Raw genomic sequence first — 20,143 nt, forward strand, 5'->3', positions numbered from 1 at the left:
CCCACCTCATTACAATTCTGGGAACCATTTAGTACAGGCCCCGGGTGGCGCAAACGGTTTATTCTCACCGAAGGGTTGGTGGTTCGAATCTACCCCGTGGATGGACACAGCAGGACTTAATAAATCAGTTATTCCTGGTGGGTGGGCATGTGACACTGTTGTTCATGTGGTGCCTCCCCCACAAGAGTATCAGCTCTATAGGGACAGGAATCTTTGTCTGGTGTTGTCACTGCTGTGTCCCCAGCACCTAGGACAGGGCCCAGCACCCAGTAGGTTCCCACTGTTGGTCAACTACCAATACAGGCTATGTGTATGGGGGCAGTGTAATGTACACACGTGGCCCAAGCCCCCAGTGACCACACCGCATAGGTTGCTTATAAAAACCATTTTAAATTAAAAAAAGGCGAAAAGCATCAGTGCACACAGATGGGGACAGACAGACATAGGGCCCAACCCCGCTTGTTCCATGCCACCCCCAGGTGGAGTGGGCAGTGAGGACTCCTGGGAAGGAATGGATGGCAGAGGCCAGGATGCTGGTTCCTTTGGATGTAGTTTCAGGCCCTCTGGGCTCAGAGGTCTGCCTTCCGGAAACTAGTTCTGTTCAGGGAGTTCCTGGGGACAAAAGAGGTGGGTCAGCATGGGCACCAGCCCCCCAACTCCATAATGTTTCTCTTGGAATACACCTTGGGAGGTATGAATCATCCCCATTTCAAAGATATGGAAACTGAGGTTCCATGTCCAGGAAGTGACCCAGTCGGGATTAGAAACGGCTGCATCTGTACGCACAGATGTATTCACATTCTTGTTCAAAGATGCAAGTGTGTGTATTTATGTGTATGTGTATGATAGCCCCCACCCTATGTCTGTCTTTCCTGTCTCCTCTTTCCCTCCCTAGGATGGGGGCCAGGGCCGGGCACCTGAGGCCGGGTGCTGCTGGGGCCAGCAGCTGGGGCAGCCGCTGGGTGAGCAGGGGCTGCAGCGCCTCTCGCAACCGGCAGTAGTTGCGCTCCAGCTCTCGATGGTACTCCTTCTGGTCTGGCCCGATCAAAGCCTTGTTCTTCCGTAGCGCGTCCTCACACCTGTGGGCCAGGAGAGAAAGGGAGACCGGAGTGGGGAGGTCCAGAATATAGGGGCAGGCACACCAAGTGTCTATCCTTGGGGGTCAGATAAACTGGGGGATGTCACAGGAATCAGGCATAAGGGCCACAGGGGGATCAGGCAGCCAGGGAGGCTGTACTGGGGATCAGGCTCATCAGGAGGTCATAGTGGGGGTCAGGCAACAGAAGGGGGCTGAGAAGGGGGGTGTCAGGCCTACTTTTTGCAGAAGTCCTTGAAGCAGAGCCGCAGCTTGTTGTGATGCCTGAAGAGCTTGCGGTCTTCTGGGATCTCTGCCAGAAACACCTGGGCCACCTCCAGGGGGCCCTGGGGAGTAACAGGGGGTCATGTAGGCCCCTGCACAACACCTGGGGACCCTGGGCTGCCTGCACCTCCCGCCAGCCATGCCTGGTTCACAGTGGGCCCCACAGAGCCCTGTAGCACCATCTGCAGCATCTTGGCATCGGGCGGGTCCTGCTCAGTGGCAAAGGCCAGCTCCCGCGTCTTCTTCTGCATGTCCTCAATGGCCACCTCCACCGGTGTCAGCACTGTCTGTGGTGTGGGGGAGAGGGCCTGTACTCGCTGGGGCCTGAAGAGACCCAAGCCAGCCCAGGGCAGCTCAGATCCCCCTGGGGGCAGGAAAGGAGTCGAAGAGTCCGAGCAACAAAAGGGTGAGGTTCCGGCCTGCCTGGCCTGGGCTCAGGCTGCCTTTGACTGGCTCTGGGGGTTTTGGTATGGCTGGGGCCCAGCCTCGGGTCTGGAGGCTTTACATGGGGATCCCCAGGCCTCCTAGGGCCTAGAGGTAGAGGTTAGTCATGAGATTGGGCTCTAGGTCCCTGTGTCCAGGGTCCCTGCGCACCTCCTCCCGGTGGCACACACGGATGCGTGTCTTGATGTAGGGGAAGGCGTGGGCTGTGCTGAGCAGCGTCTTGCGCTTGTGCTGCTCGGGCAGCTCCCCGTGTGCCCGCCCATCGGGCGTGAAGGGTGTGCAGAATAAGAAGGTACGCAGCCCGTAATTGCGGTCGAAGTAGGTCACCCGGTCCTTGAGCTCATAGGTGTCAAAGTACGGTTCCACGTAGGTGATCTGGATGTAGGCCTGGGACAGGGGGTAGATGCAGCGAGGATCCCACAGCCCTGACCCCACGGGGCTCCATCTCTGACAAAAAGGGATCTGGACCTTGCTGGGTCTGGTTCCCTTGTCTCCCTATTTCTGGGATGTTCGAGAATCCTTGAAGAATAGGATTTGGGGTTCCCCCAGGGATATAAAAGGAACCCTGGTGGTGCTGTGGTTAAGCACTCAGCTGCTAACCTGAAGGTCAGTGGTTCGAACCCACCAGCCACTCTGTGGGAGAAAGATGTGGCAGTCTGCTTCTGTAAAGATCACAGCCTTGGAAACCCTATGGGGCAGTTCTACTCTGTCCTACAGGGTTGTTCTAAGTTGGAATTGACCCGACAGCAATGGGTTTTTTCAGGGCTGTAGGATTTGGGTTTTCCCAGAGAAACAGAGTATGAGGATACCAGGAAAATAGTACTTGGAGTCTCTTTGAGTACAGGATTTTGGGGTCCCCAGGAGGGGTGGTCGGGAGCCCCTTACCTTCTGCGGCTCAAGCTTGGACTTGTCCACAGGATTGGAGTCTTTGACAATCTCCACCACGTCCTCCCCGAAGCGCTCCGTATAGAACTCCTAGGGACACAGTGTTGACTCAGGCTTAACTGGTGCAGCCCCCACCTTAGCCCCAGGGCACCCCAGGACCAGCTGCAGCCCAGTGCTTTGCCCTACCCCCCACCATAGGGACGTGCCTCCAACCGGTGCGAAATCTCAGCCAGCTTCGTGATGGACGGTTCCTTGTACACAAACTCTTGCTCATCCAGGTCTCCGAAGCGAGCACCATAGAAGCCCACTCGGAAATACGTCCCGAATACACGCTGGGGCTGTGAGGAGGGGGTTGTTGCCTGGGAGGCCCCTCTGGAGGTCTCCCTGCCCAGGAAGCAGGTGTCTTCAGGCCCACAGGGCAGGTGGGCACAGGTGAGGGGACCCAGAGAACATCAGAGTGCAAGCATGGGCAAGGGGCCTCTGAGAACATCAGGGCATGGACCCGGACTCCCCACCAATTGCCCATACCCTGCGTTTTCTCCCCAGCCTATCTGCCTCCTCCTTCCTCCACACGGGCATTCTCATCTAACAAACGTCTGCAGTTTGTTTTGCCCACCTGCCCCCATGCAGTTCTTCAGTCTGGATCCCAATCTGTAATTGGGACTGGGGCTGGATTGCTCAGGGCTGGGTCCCCAGTCCCTTGGGGTTGGGTATACAGCAGGTGCTCAATAAATGCTTGAGTGGCTGAAGGAAGGCCTGGCTTCTCTTGCTCTGGGACAGAGGCTCTGGCTCCCTTGTTCTAGGTACGTATCCTCTCCCTTCACAGTCCTAGGTTTGGAGGGACTCCCCCAGGCCCCACCATGCCAGGAAGGAAGGGGGGTGGCTCCGGCTCACTCACCAAGGCAGATCCGGATGAGGTGGAGCGGGCAAAGGTGGGGGAGACAGAGAGACAAAGTCATGAGAGAGGTCAGAGGTCAGACCCCCACCCTAGGGTCCTGGTTACGCTGCCCCATGAGAACCATTACATGGGCAGAGACCAGGGATTCGGGGACGGGCGGGCCTGCCCACCCGACCCAGCCTCACCCTACCCAGGCACCCGCTCAGACTGGGTTCCTGCCATCTTTGGCCAGAAAATTCTCCCCAAACTAGGAGATGCCTAAAAATAGACCCAAGAGAGGGAAAGGCGGGGAAGGGGATGGTAGTGGCAGACAAAGATGGGGAGGGCTGGGGAGGCAGGGAGAGACAGAGACCAAGAGAGACGCAGGCAGAGAGTGAGGGAGACAGGGAGAGCAACCAGAGAAACAAAGAGACACAGAGGCAGAGGTGGAGGGAGGGAGTCACAGCCCCCCTTCCCCGTGGTGACCGATAGGGCCCTGCCAGAGGGAAGGGTGTCAGCGGAGATCTCCCAGCTGGGTGAGTCACAGGCTCGGATGATACCCAGGGGGGATGGACTAGCGGGGTGGTAGTGAGAAGCAGGGGTGCGTCATGCCCACTCAGCCCAGCCCCTGCCATGACCTGGGGCTGCCATGCTCCTCCAGCGCCCCCTGGCGGTTCCTGACCACTGCTGGCCAGCTGTCACCAGGCCCCAGGGGGCAGCTGGCCGCCAGAACTGACTCACCTCCCAGCCGGAGCTCTGTGGGGAGAGAAGGATCAAGGTCAGCGCAGGCCGGGGTTAGGGCTGAGGGCGGGGTCTGGGAGGGCGTCCTGGGCCCACCTGGTGCATGATCTTGGTGAAGGCCTCCTGTAGTTTGCCATGCACAGCAGCCAGCTTCTTGTAGTCACGGTGGGCTTCCAGGATGGGGATGAGCATTTTGTAGACCTCATTCACTGCCTCATAGAGCCCTCCCTGGAGTGGGGATGGGGGGCTCATCAGATTCCCAGCACGCTTGCTGGTCCTCAACACCAAACGATTCCTCCTACCTGGAACACCTGCCCCTCTTGGGCTCCTACCCACCTTCCAGGCTCTGCTTCTACATCAGCTCCTCCAGGACGTCCAACCTGACCACCCCTGCCCCAGGTGGGACTCCAGCCTTTCCTCTTGGCCCCCACAGCCTGCTCGGTGGTCTCCACCACATTTACCAAGTTTTATTTAGGTACCAAGTGCTGTGTCCATCTGCACTTTCCCCACGTTCCTCATGGGCAGAGGTGCCATTGTGTTTTCCACTGCTCAGAGGGAAAACTGAACCTCAGTGATCTAGAGGGGCTCCCCAGGGCTAGGGCTTGAGCTCTGGCCCATTTGGCCTGGTGCCCATGCCCAACTGCCTCCTGGAACGTGGGAATGGCTGCTGGTGGGTGTCCCCTGTCTCCAGGTGGCACCAGCAGCAGGCCTGGCACACAGCAGGGGCCCTGGGCCGTTTGCTGTCTATCAGGAGGTCATGTGCATCCTCTGGCTTCTCCCCTGGGGGCGTTTGTCTCTGAGACTCTGGTAGAAATAACAATAATGAAAACAACATTGCTAGAGATGACAAAATGGAGCCCTGGTGGTGCAGTGGTTAAGCGCTCAGCTGCTAACAGAAAGGTTGGCCATTTGAACCCACTAGCTGCTCCATGGGAGAAAAATATGGCACTCTGCTTTCCGTTGGAAACACAATGGGGTGGTTCTACTTTGTCCTATGGGGTCACTAGGAGTCGGAATCGATCGACAGCAATGGGTTTGGTTTGGGTTCAGAGGTTACAAACTGATTCTGTGTTGTTGGCCCCTGACAGGGTGTATTGGGAGGGGCATGGCACCATCAAGGAAATCTCTCTGGAAAATCTGACCCGGAACCTGACTAGGTGTCTAGATCTAACTACTGGTTCCCAGAAACGCAGGGAACTGAGGAACCCATAAGGTGACACACCTCCAGGGTCCTGGTTATACTGCCTGTGTGAACCATTCCATGGGCAGAGACACAACCATCCCCTCCCCCCTCTCCAGGGCCAGAAAGCCTGGAACAAGGGCCGGGACTCCAACAGTTATGTGCTGAAGAAACCAACTGACTTCATGCAAATGAGCAATGTGCAGTTAGAAGACAAACTACGGGAGAAAACCCCTTTACAATAGTGGAGAAAATAAAATTCTTAGGAATTAAGCTATCAAGAAATGCATAAAACTCTTATCTTAAAAAAGAGAGAAACTGGAAACTCATTTGTAATTTGTTTTTTCTTTTTTAGATTAAAAGGGCCTTAAGAGAGGCGTCAATCCCGAATCCTGTGTGGGCCTTATATGGATGCGATTCAAACCAAGCAGCTGTAAACAAGTATCTGCGAGATAATGGAGGAAATCTAAACATGGACTAGGATTAAAAGACAGTAAAGAATGACTGTTAACTTGCTCATCTGTGATAATACTCTCGAGTCTTTGACAGTGAGGGATGCCCTGGGGGTATCCCTGTGTGTGACAGAGAAACCAAACTTGTCTTCAAGTTGATTCTGACTCATAACCACCCTGGAGGACAGAGTAGAACTGCCCTATAGGGTTTCCAAGGAGTGGTTGGTGGATTCAAACCACCGATCTTTTGGGTTAGCAGCTGAACTCTTAACCACTGTGCCACCAGAGATATCTGTAACTGTTTTAAGGTGGAGTGTCTGGGATTCTGAGATTCCTACGTCTGGGATCTTGTTAAAAGGCACGGACTGATTTGGAGGGCCTGGGGCGGGGCCCAGGATACTCCATGCCTAATAAACCCTGGGTCCTCTGACCACACTAAGCAGCAAGGGTTTAAAAACTCCAGCGATGGTCGGGCTTGGTTTTTTCAATTTGTGAAAATTGTGACTGGTGCGCTTCTCTGTCTTTTTATGTCAAAAAGTTAAAATACTATAGGAAAAAAAGGTGGGGGGCAAGGAGACATGAAACAGGGTAGCAGAAACGAGGTGGTTGTTGGATCCGGGTGACAGGTGTGGGGGACGTGGCACAACTTTCTTTCTTCTTTTAAGCATGCTTGAAATGTTCTATAGTAAAACGTTTACACAGTAATTGAGTGTATCGAGCGCTTATTATGTTCAGGCCTCGCGCTGAAGGTTTTATGGGGAGGAAGACAGATAATGGGGCCTCTGAGGCTCTCACAAGGAGCCCTGGTAGCACAGTGGTTAAGTGCTTGGCTATTAACTAAAAGGTCACCAGTTCAAACCCACCAGCCGCTCTGTGGGAAAAAGACGTGGGAGTCTGCTCCTGTAAAGATTACAGCCTTAGAAACCCTATGGGGCAGCTCTACTCTGTCCTGTAGGGTTGCTATGAGTCAGAATTGACTCAACGGTTCCCAGTTCTCCTTCTCCTCAATCCCCCTCCTGGAAAGGGCCCGGGCAGCTCCATCTTGAGTCTCCTAAGCAGGGATGTGACCACAGAAGTGGGGCCAATAGTGCCTCTAGCTGCAGCCCCGGCCTAAGCCCCATCGCCTGGCCCCAGCCCTCACCATGGTGAAGTAGGCGGCCGCCTGCTCCAGCAGCCCCACCAGCCCCAGCTCCGTGAAGTGCTTCCCGGAACAGAAGCCCTCCTCATCAGGCGACAGGATATCGTCGGAGATGGCCGACTCCTCCAACACGTTGGATGAGATGTTCTGCAGGAGGAGGGGGTATCGGGCCCTGGTCCCTGCCCTGCATGTCCACCCCCTGCCCACCACCCTGCCTGCTTACCTGGAAGGAAACGCAGCCCACAGGCAGGTAGCGGCTGTCCTCGAGCAGGGCGAGGTACTCGGCCACGAGGGCAGCTGCATGCACCATGCACTGAGCAGCCTCGGCGTGGTTGCCGAGCTCCGCGTGCTTCCCTGCCATGTTCTGCAGCCATGTCAGCCGCAGGTCCGGGGAGCCCTGGTAGCCCCGGGCAATCCTGGGGCCCAGGTGAGGGCGTATGTGAGGATGGGGACTCCCCTTGCTTTCCCAGCCCATCCCTCACTTGTCCAATCCCTTGTTACCATCTGCCCTGCTGGCCAGCCAATCTCCTTACCTGTACCCCATTCACCAGTCCATCCCCTCAGCCATTCCCCAACCTGTCCATTCTCTCACCTGGCCTCCCACTCACCTGTCTCCTCACCTGTGCACCTCAGATATTCTTCTATTCATCTTTCTCCTCACTTATCCTTCTGCTACCTGGCTCCCACAGACCAATCTGCTCACCTGTACCCCTTCACCTGTCTCCTTACTTGTTTATCCTCTCACCTATTCCCACCTGTCCAACTCCTCACCTGTCCATCATCTTACCTGTTCCTCTATTCACCTGTCTCCTCACTTAGCCAACTTGCACCCTCCCCCAGCTTGTCATTCTCTCCCTTATTCTTCTGCTCATCAGTTTACCTGTAGAACCCTCAGTCCCTTCCCCCACTCACCATTCCCCTCACTTATGCACCATTTCACCTGTCTACCCGAGACCCATCCCTTCCATATCACTTTCCCACACTCTATCAACTGTCCACACCTTCCCAACTCTATTTCTTACTAGAAACCCCTCATTTCCCCTCCAAGTCACTTCCTCCCCTGACCTGTTTACCCCTTTACCTGTTAGCACCTCACCTGCCTCTCCCACCTGTCCCCCTCACTTGTCCTAGTCATCAGTCATCCTCACCTGCCTTTTCCTCACTTTTACAGTCACCTGCCGTCACCTTACTTGTGACCGCTCCTATAATGCTCACCAATCCCCCCTCATCTGTCTGCTCTTCTCAGCCCCCTCACCTGCCCCCCTTACTTGTCCCTCTTACCACCTGTACACTCACCTGCTCCTGCCTCACCTCCTCATTCAGCCATTCAGTTGCCCCCCTCCTGTCAGTGGGTGGGAGTAGCTGAAGGTCCCACCTGGCCCTGCTCACCTGTACATGAGGTCAATGAGCATCTCGGGATCCTCCTGGTGCTCCTTCATCTTCACCGTGTCTGTCAGGATCATGTGCAGGTTGAACATCAGGTCCTGGACCTGGAGCCAAGGAAAGTGCCGGTGGCAGGAAGGGCGCTGGGAAGTCAAGGGGCCGAGACGGTGGAGTTGGGGGTCCGGTGGGAGTCACCTGCTCAGTGAAGGTGCTGTCCCGCAGCCCCACATCCTCCTCAGCATAGGTGAGGATGGTCTTCAGTGAACGTCGCAGGTGTTCTTCGCTGAAGTTCTGCGTCGTCCCCACCAGGGATGAAAGCGACATGGTCACTTGCATCTTCACGCGGGCAAAGTTCTGCAAGGGCGGGGGATGGAGGGTATACTTGTGAGCCTTGGACCCCAGACCCTCATCCAGCCCTGCCCCCTCAAACCAAGGCCAGCTCAATCTGCTACTGTGCTCTGACTCCTCCTCCTGCCTGTCCCCTTCCTCATTTCATGCTGAGACCCCCAGCCAACTGCCACAGCCTCAAGTACACCAGCCACCAACATCGCGCCACAGCCTCGTGTACACCGGCCGCCAATACCCCTGCCACAGCCTTGCATACACCAGCTGCCAACACCCCCACCACCGCCTTGAGTACACCGGCTGCCAACACCCCCGCCACAGCCTTGTGTATACCGGCTACCAACACCCCTGCCACAACCTCATGTACACCTGCCACCAACATCCCCACCACAGCTTTGTGTACACCACCCACCAGCACCCCACCACAGCCTTGAGTACACCGGCTGCCAACAACACCATGCCACAGCCTCGTGTATACCGCCCACCAACACCCCTGCCACAGCCTTGCATATACCAACTGCCAACACCCTGCCACAGCCTCACGTACACTAGTCACCGACACCCCGCCACAGCCTCGCATACACTGGCCGCCAACACCCCTGCCACAGCCTCGCATACACGAACTGCCAACGCCCTGCCACAGCCTCATGCACACTAGTCACCAACACCCTGCCACAGCCTCATGCACACTAGTCACCAACACCCTGCCACAGCCTCATGCACACTAGTCACCAACACCCTGCCACAGCCTCATGCACACTAGTCACCAACACCCTGCCACAGCCTCGCATACACTGGCCCCCAACACCCCTGCCACAGCCTCACATACACCAACTGCCAATGCCCTGCCACAGCCTCACGCACACTAGTCACCAACGCCCTGCCACAGCCTCACGCACACTAGTCACCAACACCCCTGCCACAGCCTCGCATACACTAGCCACCAACACACCCGCCACTCACATTGCCGATCTCGAAGTTCTGGCGCATGAGGAGGTAGAGTGAGGCGCTGGCGTGCACGCGGATGATGCTGACACGGCTTCCGCAGTGGCGCAGGAGCCTCAAGCAGAGGTCAGCACACAGCTCCGTGTCCTCCTCAAACAGCAGCTCTGGGAACTGCTCCCCCCACCCCGGCCCAGACAGACACTGTTCAGCTCCTCCTTGTTCTGGCTGAAAAGGTCCCAGGTGGTGACTTGGGCTAGGGGACGAGGGCATCTGTTTGTGTGGCGAAGTACAGGCTTTGGAGTCAGGTCTGAACTCTAATGACCATGGGTGAGTAACTTCGCCACTCTGAGCCTCAGTTTCCTCCTCTATAAATAGCAGCTGAGGATTCTCTGCCTCATGGAGTTGCTGGCAAACACTAGGTGCTCAATGAATAGGCTGCTATTGTCACTCTAACAACCAGGGTAATCAAGTTGCAGATCTCACCTTGGACACCAGGGCCCGTTGGGTGGCCAGACCATGCTGCAAGAAGAGGGCACTCTGGGCACTGCCCAGACTGTACAACACAACCTTCAGCACTGCCCCCAAGATGCTCTCCCGGGCCTCTGACAGCATCACCGTCTTGGAGGAGAACAGAAGTCACAGGGGCACAGGAGTCAGAAACCCAGGTGTTAAGAGACTGGGGTGGTTATGGGGTCAGGGAAGGAGTGGGATTACAAAGTCAGAGGTTGAAAGTCAGAGATCACAGGGCACTGTGGTGGAGTCAGAGATCAGGGCAGATGCTGGATCAAGCCTTACCTGCACAATGATCTCCAGTGTGTCTAGAACCACCAGACTCGCCTCAGTTGCCAGGTTCCCATCCACTAAGGCTTCATGTTCCATTTCATCCTTGGTCCTGGAAAGGAAGAAGGACTTGGGGGAGCCACTCAAGGCCAGACTCTGCCCCATGACTAAGCTTTTCACCTCCCCTGGCTGCCCTGGGGGTGCCAGCTCTCTGGAAACTGGTCTCAGCCCAGTGAATCACTTGCCACCCACACCCACTTGTCCACACGGTCCGAGGTTTGTCTCCAGTGTGTGATGCTCTTCCGCCAGCGTACATTCTCCTGGTTCCCAAAAGGACTTCTCTCTGAGACACGTGCATGTTCACAGATGTTCAAAAACATAAGGACACACATGACCGCAAGGAAAAATGCATAGGCACAAAGGTACACACGTGGGATGGGATAACCCACGAAGACACCGGGTCAAGCAGAAGCCTCCTCAGTGAGTGGACACACACACTTGGATATGACGACATGTGAGATGGATGGGCAACACAGAGCCCCATGTGTATAGGGATGACACACAGATTTCTTTCTTGGAGCTGGACAGATGGCTAGGGATGGCTGCTCTCCTGGGCCCCTGGGACACAGGTTGGGAGCAACTGGTGGGGACTGTGTGTGGGGTATGTCTTCTTCTCACCACGACTCCGCCGCACCATCTCCTGTCGTGCTCCAATGGTTCCCAAGATGGCTTCCTCTAGGCGAGCCTTCATGTCCAGTGACTTCTTAAAGGTGAGGCTGTTGATGCGCTCAAAGGCCTTTTTCCCCTGGAGGGCAGAGAACTAGAGTTCACGGTTGACCCTGCCTCTTTCTATGGGACCTGGGCCAGCCTAGACCCTCTTCTTCTGACTCTTTCCTACCTCTGGGACCCTGTGCTTGAAGATATAGTTCATCCCTTTATCCCAAGCCCTCAGTACCTTCTAAATTGTATTTATGAAAATATTCTCCCTTTACTCCTTGGCTCAGTACAAAAATAGTTCACTCCTTTATCTCAGCCCCTACGGAACCTGGGTGTAGAGAGAGTCCACCCCTTTACCCTCGGCCCCTATGGAACCTGTGTGCATAAACAGTCCACCCCTTTACCCTCAGCCCCTATGGAACCTGTGTGCATAAACACTCCACCCCTTTACCCTCAGCCCCTATGGAACCTGTGTGCATAAACAGTTCACCCTTTACCCTCAGCCTCCCAGGAACCTGTGCACAGAAACAGTCCATTCCTTTACCCTCACCCTCCCAGGAACCTGTGCACAGGAACAATCCATCCCTTTACCCTCAGCCTCCCAGGAACCCGTGCACAGAAACAGTCCACCCCTTTACCCTCAGCCCCTAAGGAACCTGTGTGCATAAACAGTCTACCCCTTTACCCTCAGCCTCCCAGGAACCTGTGCACAGAAACAGTCCATTCCTTTACCCTCACCCTCCCAGGAACCTGTGCACAGGAACAATCCATCCCTTTACCCTCAGCCTCCCAGGAACCCGTGCACAGAAACAGTCCACCCCTTTACTCTCAGCCCATAGACCATGGTCCTGTTGTGTGATCCATACCCAGCCTTCCTCCCACACCCTAGTCCCCTGCCCATCCTCTTGAACCTTGTACTCGAAGGCAGCCAGGCAGAGGTGCAGCAAGTCCAAGAGACGACCCAACTGAGGGAGGGCCAGGTCTGCAGCCCAGCGCTGCAGCAGGGCTGGCTCTGCATTTTTCAGTACCCACAGCACACACACCAGCAAGGTCCGGCTAGACTCAGCAGAGAGTAGGCTGCCTGAGCGAGAAGCCTGAGATCAGAGAGAGGACAAGATGCTCAGGAAGAGCAGAGTCAAACCTGTTCATTTTCTCCACAAAAGATGAGTCAGGGCTGATGTGTATCTCATTACATAATTTGTCTCACCCATTTGGACAGTATCTCTGGGGACAAGCCCTGTACTTACTGTCGGTGGACCCTGAGAGATGCTGGCCCGGGAGCCAGGGGCCAGGGGGCCACCAGCGATGGCCATGGCCACTGAGGGGTTGATGATACCTCCAATGTCCCCTTCCCCTTCTGTGTCTGAGTCAAGCATTGAAGCCAGCCTTGACCTCTGTCCTGGGCCCTCTGGGGGAAAGAAGAGAAGAATGAGGCCTGGGTAAGCACTGTTTCTTCTATCTCAAATTTCAGTGCAAAAGTCACCTCTTCAAAGAAGCCTTCCCTGACACTAACCCCCTAGACCAGGTTGGGGTTTTATCTGCTCCTAGAATTTTTTTTTTTTTTTTAGAATTCATTTATTATAATTATAATTTGATACATTAATTGTATAATTGTTTGTAAGATCCACAAGTGCCTGAACTGTATCTGCTCTGGCTACTGCTATATGGTTATTTAAAACATGGTCTGGCCCACACAAGCAGTTAATAGTAAAGATAATGATGACCATAATAATAAATACCACTGTCATTATTATAGCATCAGTCAGCACTTATGTGTCACTTACTATGTGCCAGGCCCCGTTCTAGGCACTTTAAATGTATTAGCTTTCCATCTTCAAAATAATCCATGAGGTAAGTATTATTATCCCTACTTTGTGGATGAGGACACTGAAGCACAGAGACGTTAAGTTACTTGCCCAGGATCATACAGCAGGTAAATGCTAAGAGTTAAAATTTTAACCTAAATACTCTAGTTCCAAAGCCTATGATCTTAAAAAATTCCTCCCTCCCTCGCCAAAAAAAAAAAAAAAAAGGTCTCACTAAAGGGAGGAGCTAAAAAAAAATCTGTAACAGGTCTCACCCTAGAGACTTTTGAAACAAAAAGTTAACTGAGTTTAAAAAAGCTCCAGGCCAGCTCAAACCCACTCAATTCCTGACTGGAATGAGGTAATTAGCTTCTCATCCTGTCTGCCTGAGAGAGAGAAAGGGGAACCCTCACTGGGGAAAAATGATATCACTTCAGTCTCTCTGGTTCTTTTATGTACGATGTTCAAAACACAACAACAACAAAAAAATCACAAAATATGTGAAGAGACAAGAAAATATGATCGATGACAGGAAAAAGACAATAAAAGCTGACCCATTGATGACCCAACACTGATGTTAGCAGACAAGGACTTTAAAATAAAAATTAGTAGAAAAGATGGACAAATATGGGCAAAAAGATGGGGAATTTCAACAACTGGAATCCACACACACACAAAAAATCAAATGGACATTTTACGACTGAAAAATATAACATCTAAAATTAAGAGCTCAATGGATAGAGTTAACATAAAACCAGACAGAGTGTAAGACAGTACTAGTGAACTTAAAGACAAGTAACAGAAGATTTTCCAACTGAAGCATAAAGAGGATAAAAAAAAAAAAAAAAAGAATAGAGCATAATAAGCACACATGACCCAATTAAAAGCTCTAACATATGTGTAACTGGAGTCCCAGAAGGCGAGGAGAGAGAGAAAACAAGGCAGGAAGAAGAAGGAAAAAAAAAAAACAAACCCAAGCAATAATGGCTGAGAATTTCCCCAAACTGATGGAAGAGATCAACTCACAAACTCCAAGTCTATGCTTCTGATCACTGTACCATACTCTTCCTCAACAGTTGAATGAATGAATGGAAGCAGGGTTCCAACCATTTTTTCACCCTGCTGATATCTACCTTCCCTTCCTCACATCCTCTGTTCTTAGATGATAATGATAAATGTTATAATAACATCTCCCATTTAGTGTACGTTGATAATGTGCCAGTACTACAGCTTCCAAGATTCTCAAAAAACCCAATGTAATGGCCGGTGCTATTACCCTCCCCATTTTACAGGTGAGAAACCTAAGGCTCAGAAATGTTAATGGTTTGGGCTCACACTGCAGGACTTGAACCTACTCTCCTGGCCCTATAGCCTGTGGTCTTATCTCTAACTCTATTCTCCCACCTTTCCTGTTCTGTGCCTTGTGTCATCAAGCCCCTGGATCACATGACCCCACCCTGCCCTGTCCCACTGACCAGCAAAGTCGTGTAGCCGCAGCAGTGTGTCCCGTGCAAGTGAGAGCAGTGGCAGGTACAGCTCAGCCACACGGGCCTTCACAGTAGCCTCAGCGTAGCGGGGGTCAGCATCATGGCCACAGAGCAGGCTGTGGATAGCACTGATGGCCTTCTTGTGTAGCAGGGATGCACTGTGGGGTAGTGGGGTGCTCAGGATGGGCCAACAAGGTTCCTGGACTTCCCCACCCTTCCTGAGGCTGGACAGGACCTGTGCTCACCCCTCGGCCTCAGGCTCAAGGGCCAGTGCCAGCTCCGTCAGCAAGAGGCCAGCCAAGAAGTGCTGCTGGCGGAATGGCCCACTCAACTCAAACATGCTGGTCACCTTGGGGTCTGGGGCATGACTGGAGAAGGCAGAGCTCTGCAGAGGGTTGGGGTAGAGATCAGGGATGGCAGAGGGCCAGTGGCCAAGTGTCAGAGGTGAGGGGTCAGTTGTTAAAGCCATCTGGGAGGTGGCAGAAGTCATGAAGTCAAGGACCAGGTGAGGGGCTGGGGTTAACTCATCTGGTGGTGACAGTGGATATGGGGTTAGAGGCCAGAGATGACAGGTTGGGGTTAACTCATCTGGGAGGTGTGAGAGAGCATGCGGTCAAATGTCAAAGATCTGAGAAGTGGCAGATGAAATGCAGGCCTGGGATTTAGGGTTTAAGGGTTAGAAATGAGAACCTAGTCTCCCGGGAAGTGCCCAGAATCAGGTGTCATAGGTGAGGGGTCAGTCCACCTGGGCTGTAGCCTCCTATGAGACAGTCAAAGATGAAAAAGCCACAGAAGATAGGTTGAAGGTGAGAGAGGTCACAGGTCAAAGAGAAGAGCCAGAAGTGAGGCTGGCCCACCTGGGAGGTGGTGGAGGATACGGAGGGCGAGGGTGAGGCCGGGGGCGACAGGGGGCAGCAGGGGAGGTTGAGGGTCACGTAGTGCTCATGGCTGCACAGGACACGGGTGAAATCCATGCGCAGGGTCAACAGTGCCGCAGGGTTGGGGGCCGATTGTAGACGTGTGGCCACCTGTAGGCGGGAAGGGCAGGGTCAACAGGTACTCACATTGCTCTGCCCACCACATCCACCACTTTTCCCATGCCACCCACATCACCTGCCACACCTGCAGGGACATGTTCCCGCCATGCCAGTCACACCCACCCCTACCTGCTTGTAGTGGGCCCGGATGAGGTTGAAGACAAAGCCGCGGTCGGCCAGGGACAAGAGGTCACTGAGGAAGAAGGCCAGGCTGGTGTTGAGGCGCTCAGCCAGCTCCGCATCCTGGGGTGGGCACAGGGGCCTGTCAACCCATGCCTACACTCCCCAGCAAAGCCTCCATCCCTATATGAGCCACAGCACCACCCCAAAGCCTTTGGCCTTTTTAACACACCCTCGTTTCTGGGCTCTGGCCAATCCTGACCATCTCGACTGTCCTCCTCCCTCTAACTACCCCTTTCTTCCCCACCCCCACCACCGCCCGCTCCTGTGTCAAAGTTCTTCAGGGTTCCATTCAGGACTCTTCTTTGTTCTCTTTTTCTCTGATTGAAATAACATACCCATGGTTGAGACTAGCTACTAACAACCCCCAACCCCAAGACCCTCTCCCTCTTGTGGGGTAAAAGAATACCTGGTTCAGAGTTCAGAGCTGGGTAGAGACTACATTTCCCAGACTCCCTTGCAACTGAGGGTACCCATGTGACCATATGCTGGCCAACAGCATTTGAGAAGTGAGGTGGCCACTTAAACTGAGGGGACAGGTCCTTCCCTTCCCCCAGCTGGTAATGTAGATGTGGTGGGTGGACCTGCAAGGACCAGGCCCACTTATATTCAAAAATAAACTATGGTCACATTTAAACCACTTATGACTGTGTTACAGCAAAATAACCTCTACCCTCTACCCTAACCAATACACCCCCCTTAATTATTTAATATTTACTGACCACCTACTATATGCAAAGCCCTATGAACAAGACAGACAAGGTGGAGACAGACAACAAATAAAAGAGTTCCCAATCGTTGTGCTTCGAAGACAATAGGACAGGGTGATGTTTTAAGAGAGGCCCAAAGTGGAGACAGGCATTGGCCCCAGATCACCTCCTCCAATGCCCACAGGAGCTATTGCTGTGGTTGTTAGTACTGTGAAGTTGATTCTGACTCCTGGCGACCCTGTGTGTGCAGACTAGAACTACTCCGTAGGGTTTTCAAGGCTGTGGCCTTTTGGAAGCAGATCACCAGGCCTGTCTTCCAAGGCACCTCCAGGTGGGTTTGAACTGCCAACCTTTCTGATGGTAGTCCAGCAATTAACTATTTTTGCCACCTAGGGAGACTTCCACAGGGCTAGGTAGGCAATCATATTAAAACTAATGATAAGATTGATCATCTATTGAGCGCTTACTGTATGTCTAAGCACTTTAAATGGATTAAAACCACCAAACCCGGTGCCATCTTGAATTCTCCCAACCAGGCCATGAAGTTAGTATTGTTGTAATCTCCATTTTCCTGGTAAATGGAGGGTAGAAAAGGGGAAACTGAGGCAGAGAATGACTGAATAGCTTAACCTGGTGCCACAAAACTGGGAAGGGGTAGAATCCCAGCCTCCAGTTCCAGAGGCCCCACCCTCACCACCAGCTTGGGTTGGGAGGGTGGGAGCTCTGGTGGACCAGAGGGTACATGGCTGCATGACAGGAGTGGTCACCACTCAGCCAACCAACACCCTGTAAGAATGCAGGTCTGCTATGGCTACAGTGTCTGATTTTTAAAGAGAGATGAAACTTCTGGATTATGATGGGAACTTTCCAGATTTTTGAAATGCCGTGTGGGCCAAAGCCGGCCTTTGCACAATCCCACATGACCTCTGCTCTGGCCTCAAAGGTCTCAACCTTGTTTCTCTGGAACCTCTCCCAAGGGCCAGTGTTCCCAGGGGCTGACCCTGATTGTGAGGAAACCACCCTCCAGAAAGGGCTGCAGGGAAGTACAACACCCCCAATAAGCATCAATGTCAAAGCCACTAGTGGGGCATCAGTGACAGGCTGTGGTGGTTTCATTCTTTACTCAGCATTTATTGAGTACCGACTATATCAGGCTCCATACACAGGCAGACCTGGTTCCTGCCTCCTTGGCCTTGGAGTCCACGTGGGTTTTGTATTGTGTATCTTTGGGTTGCAGGGAACTGAGGGCCACTAAGCCTAACTCAGAGAGTGAGTTAGGTCACAGGGTGGCTCATGAGAGCATGAGGGCAGAACAGATGCCAGCCAGGCCTTGAAGCCACACCAGCCTCCTCAGCATTCCTCACACTTGCCAGGCATGTCCTGCCTCAGGGCCTTTGCACTTGCTGTTCCCCCCCTGCCTGGGGCACTCTTCCCCTAGATGTCTGCATGACTCCTCCTTCAAATGCCCCCCTCAAAGTCAGTTTCCCATGGTCTGCTTGGCCTGAGTGCCCAGCACAGGGCTGTGCGCACAGTAGGTACTCAAGAAACTGATGCTGAATGAACAGGCCCATCCAGCAGTCAGGAGGCACAGGGCAGGACTGGCACCCAGGCCTGGTGGGTTCTCCACCCTCCTTCAGGCCAGTCCTCCCATGTAGGCACCAGACCTCGCACCTTGTGGCAGCGGGTGATCACCTCCAGGCCCACAGAGCCCGTGAGGGCAGCGATGTCATCCAGGAAGCGCCCGGGGAAGCGCAGCTTGCGGGGCGTGTCCAGCCGCTGGCCCAGAAGCAGGTGTAGTGCCATGCTCTTCACCTGGAGTGGGGAGGAGAGGGCCGGAGGGGAGCTTGAAGGACTAAGAGTGGCTTTAGCAGCCAGGGAGGGGGTCTAATGGTGGGCATGAGGAGTCTGGGGTGGGGCTTCAGTCCTGGGGCTGAGGGCTGTGGGCGGGACCTGAGGGCAGGCTTTGCGATCTGTAGGCGGGGCTTGAGAAAGCCCTGGGAGGGGCCTGAAAGGGCCCTGGAGAAGTGTGAGGCCTGTGGGTATGGCTTGAGGGCCGGGGAGGGAAGTCTGCGGGCGGTAAGGGGGCTGTGGCCGTCAGGAGCTGCAGAGGGCCAGCAGGGCTTGGAGTGCATCTTCCTTTGGGGAAGGGTCTTTGAAGGCCACCTTTTGAAGAGTATGGGGGGGGGATCTTAAATCTGATCAAAGGGTTTCCCTCTCTCTCTGGGGATATGTCTTGGAGTAGGGGGGTCTCCTCTCTGGGCAAAAGTGTCTCTCTCCTGACAATCTCATGGGGAAGGTGTTGAGAGGTCTCTATCTGTGGAAGGGGTTCCAGGTACAACCTCAGGGGCCTCTCTCCCCGAGGGGTCTCCCCTTGGGGGCCTGCCTCTCCTCCCAGGTGGGAAGGTGTCTCACCATGAGCTGGAAGAAGAACCAGGCATGCTGCAGGACCGCCTCGCGCACGGTGCTGCTGCTGACCACCCACTGCAGAGCCAGCTCCTCGTGAAGCAGCTGGGGCGGAGGGGGGGGGAGGGGTCACTGAGCCGAGGAGCCCCACCCCCCTACGGAAGGCACAATGGGGAGGGTGCAGCGGGGCCTGGGGTTAGAGCAGCGGGGGGCCGTGCAGGAGGGAAAGGCAGGGAGGCACTGTCCCCTTCCTCCCCGGCTCTCCAGACCTGGGCTGGGCTGGGGGCAGGTAGGTCTGGACCCCTTGACTGGGGGCCTCGGCTAAAGTGGAATCACCCACCCAACTCCCCCACTACCTTCTGCACAGTGGGTCTCGGCTGAGAGGCTGGCGGGGCTGAGGAGGAGCCCTCGAGGTAAGAGGAAGCTCGGTTAGAGTTGCGGTCGATGGCCTATGATGGGATGGATGAAGAGGATGGGATGGCAAGGAGGGGTTAGTGTGGGTGGAGGTAGTGGGGCGTGAACAGGGGACAGATGTGACTGTGTGGTCGGAGAAAGGGAGACTAGGTGTGGACGGAGGGGAAGAGACACAAAGGTGTGGACGGAGGGGAGGAGACATGTAGGTGTGGATGGAGGACAGGAGACTCAGTGTTGTGGGGGCATGGACCTCGGTGTGGAAGGAAGAAAAGGCGATGGAGAGAGAGATGTGTTAGTAATAGTAAAGATGAATGAGTGTGAACAGAAGAGTGTGATGCAGGAGAGGAGAATGACCAGAAATGCAATGTGAGGAGGGACAGAAGAGGTGAGAATGCAAAAGGAGGAGGACAGTGTGGCAGGGAGCCCACTGACGAGAACAGCAGAGGTGAGAGGCATGGAGGAGATGGAAACAATGGACAAAAGGGGCACGGAGCAGGCGGAGGAGGTGGCCTTAGTGCAGATGGCAGGACTGAGTGTGGACACCAGTAGTGAGGGAGAGTGAGTCAGTGAGTTTAGAGGCGATGACAAGTCTAGACAGGAGGGAGAGAGGAAGGAAGGAAGATTTGGACAGGGGAGATGAGATAGCGATGACGTAGCAAGAGCAGCCGAGAGCCCCAGGTTCTAGGCCTGGCCCTGCTCTAGCCTTGCTTTGGCCTTGCCGGCCTCAGTCTCCCCATCTGTGAAGTGGGTACGAGGGCCCCATCTCCTATTCCTCAGCTGGACAAGTGAGGAGGCCTGCCTGGGATGCCACATCCTCCCTACCTCGTCTCCTCTTGCTCTCCAAAGACCCAGGGACCCCT

General features: G+C 54.3%; 1 protein-coding gene across 2 annotated transcripts in view; it reads right to left on the bottom strand.

Annotated features, from left to right (window-relative positions):
* Positions 1–370: 370 nt before the first annotated feature.
* DOCK6 (dedicator of cytokinesis 6) overlaps positions 371–20,143 on the bottom strand; it is a 49,208-nt gene continuing 29,435 nt past the window's right edge. For both annotated transcript variants that reach the window (XM_064280681.1, XM_064280680.1), the window contains 27 exons: positions 19,226–19,318; positions 18,879–18,974; positions 18,138–18,278; positions 15,706–15,819; positions 15,397–15,567; positions 14,785–14,924; positions 14,528–14,697; positions 12,495–12,655; positions 12,159–12,341; positions 11,209–11,335; positions 10,789–10,873; positions 10,546–10,642; positions 10,234–10,368; positions 9,769–9,921; positions 8,656–8,814; positions 8,467–8,567; positions 7,301–7,493; positions 7,081–7,224; positions 4,404–4,535; positions 4,308–4,322; positions 2,896–3,021; positions 2,690–2,779; positions 1,955–2,191; positions 1,504–1,647; positions 1,316–1,422; positions 918–1,079; positions 371–612 (listed from right to left, as the gene is read on the bottom strand). In XM_064280681.1, coding sequence (XP_064136751.1) covers positions 570–612; positions 918–1,079; positions 1,316–1,422; positions 1,504–1,647; positions 1,955–2,191; positions 2,690–2,779; positions 2,896–3,021; positions 4,308–4,322; positions 4,404–4,535; positions 7,081–7,224; positions 7,301–7,493; positions 8,467–8,567; positions 8,656–8,814; positions 9,769–9,921; positions 10,234–10,368; positions 10,546–10,642; positions 10,789–10,873; positions 11,209–11,335; positions 12,159–12,341; positions 12,495–12,655; positions 14,528–14,697; positions 14,785–14,924; positions 15,397–15,567; positions 15,706–15,819; positions 18,138–18,278; positions 18,879–18,974; positions 19,226–19,318 — 3,519 coding nt within the window. In that variant the 3' untranslated portion in view covers positions 371–569. The remainder of the gene's footprint in view (positions 613–917; positions 1,080–1,315; positions 1,423–1,503; positions 1,648–1,954; positions 2,192–2,689; positions 2,780–2,895; positions 3,022–4,307; positions 4,323–4,403; positions 4,536–7,080; positions 7,225–7,300; positions 7,494–8,466; positions 8,568–8,655; positions 8,815–9,768; positions 9,922–10,233; positions 10,369–10,545; positions 10,643–10,788; positions 10,874–11,208; positions 11,336–12,158; positions 12,342–12,494; positions 12,656–14,527; positions 14,698–14,784; positions 14,925–15,396; positions 15,568–15,705; positions 15,820–18,137; positions 18,279–18,878; positions 18,975–19,225; positions 19,319–20,143) is intronic.

Source organism: Loxodonta africana, chromosome 3, assembly GCF_030014295.1.
Source record: "Loxodonta africana isolate mLoxAfr1 chromosome 3, mLoxAfr1.hap2, whole genome shotgun sequence".
Lineage (NCBI taxonomy): Eukaryota > Metazoa > Chordata > Mammalia > Proboscidea > Elephantidae > Loxodonta > Loxodonta africana.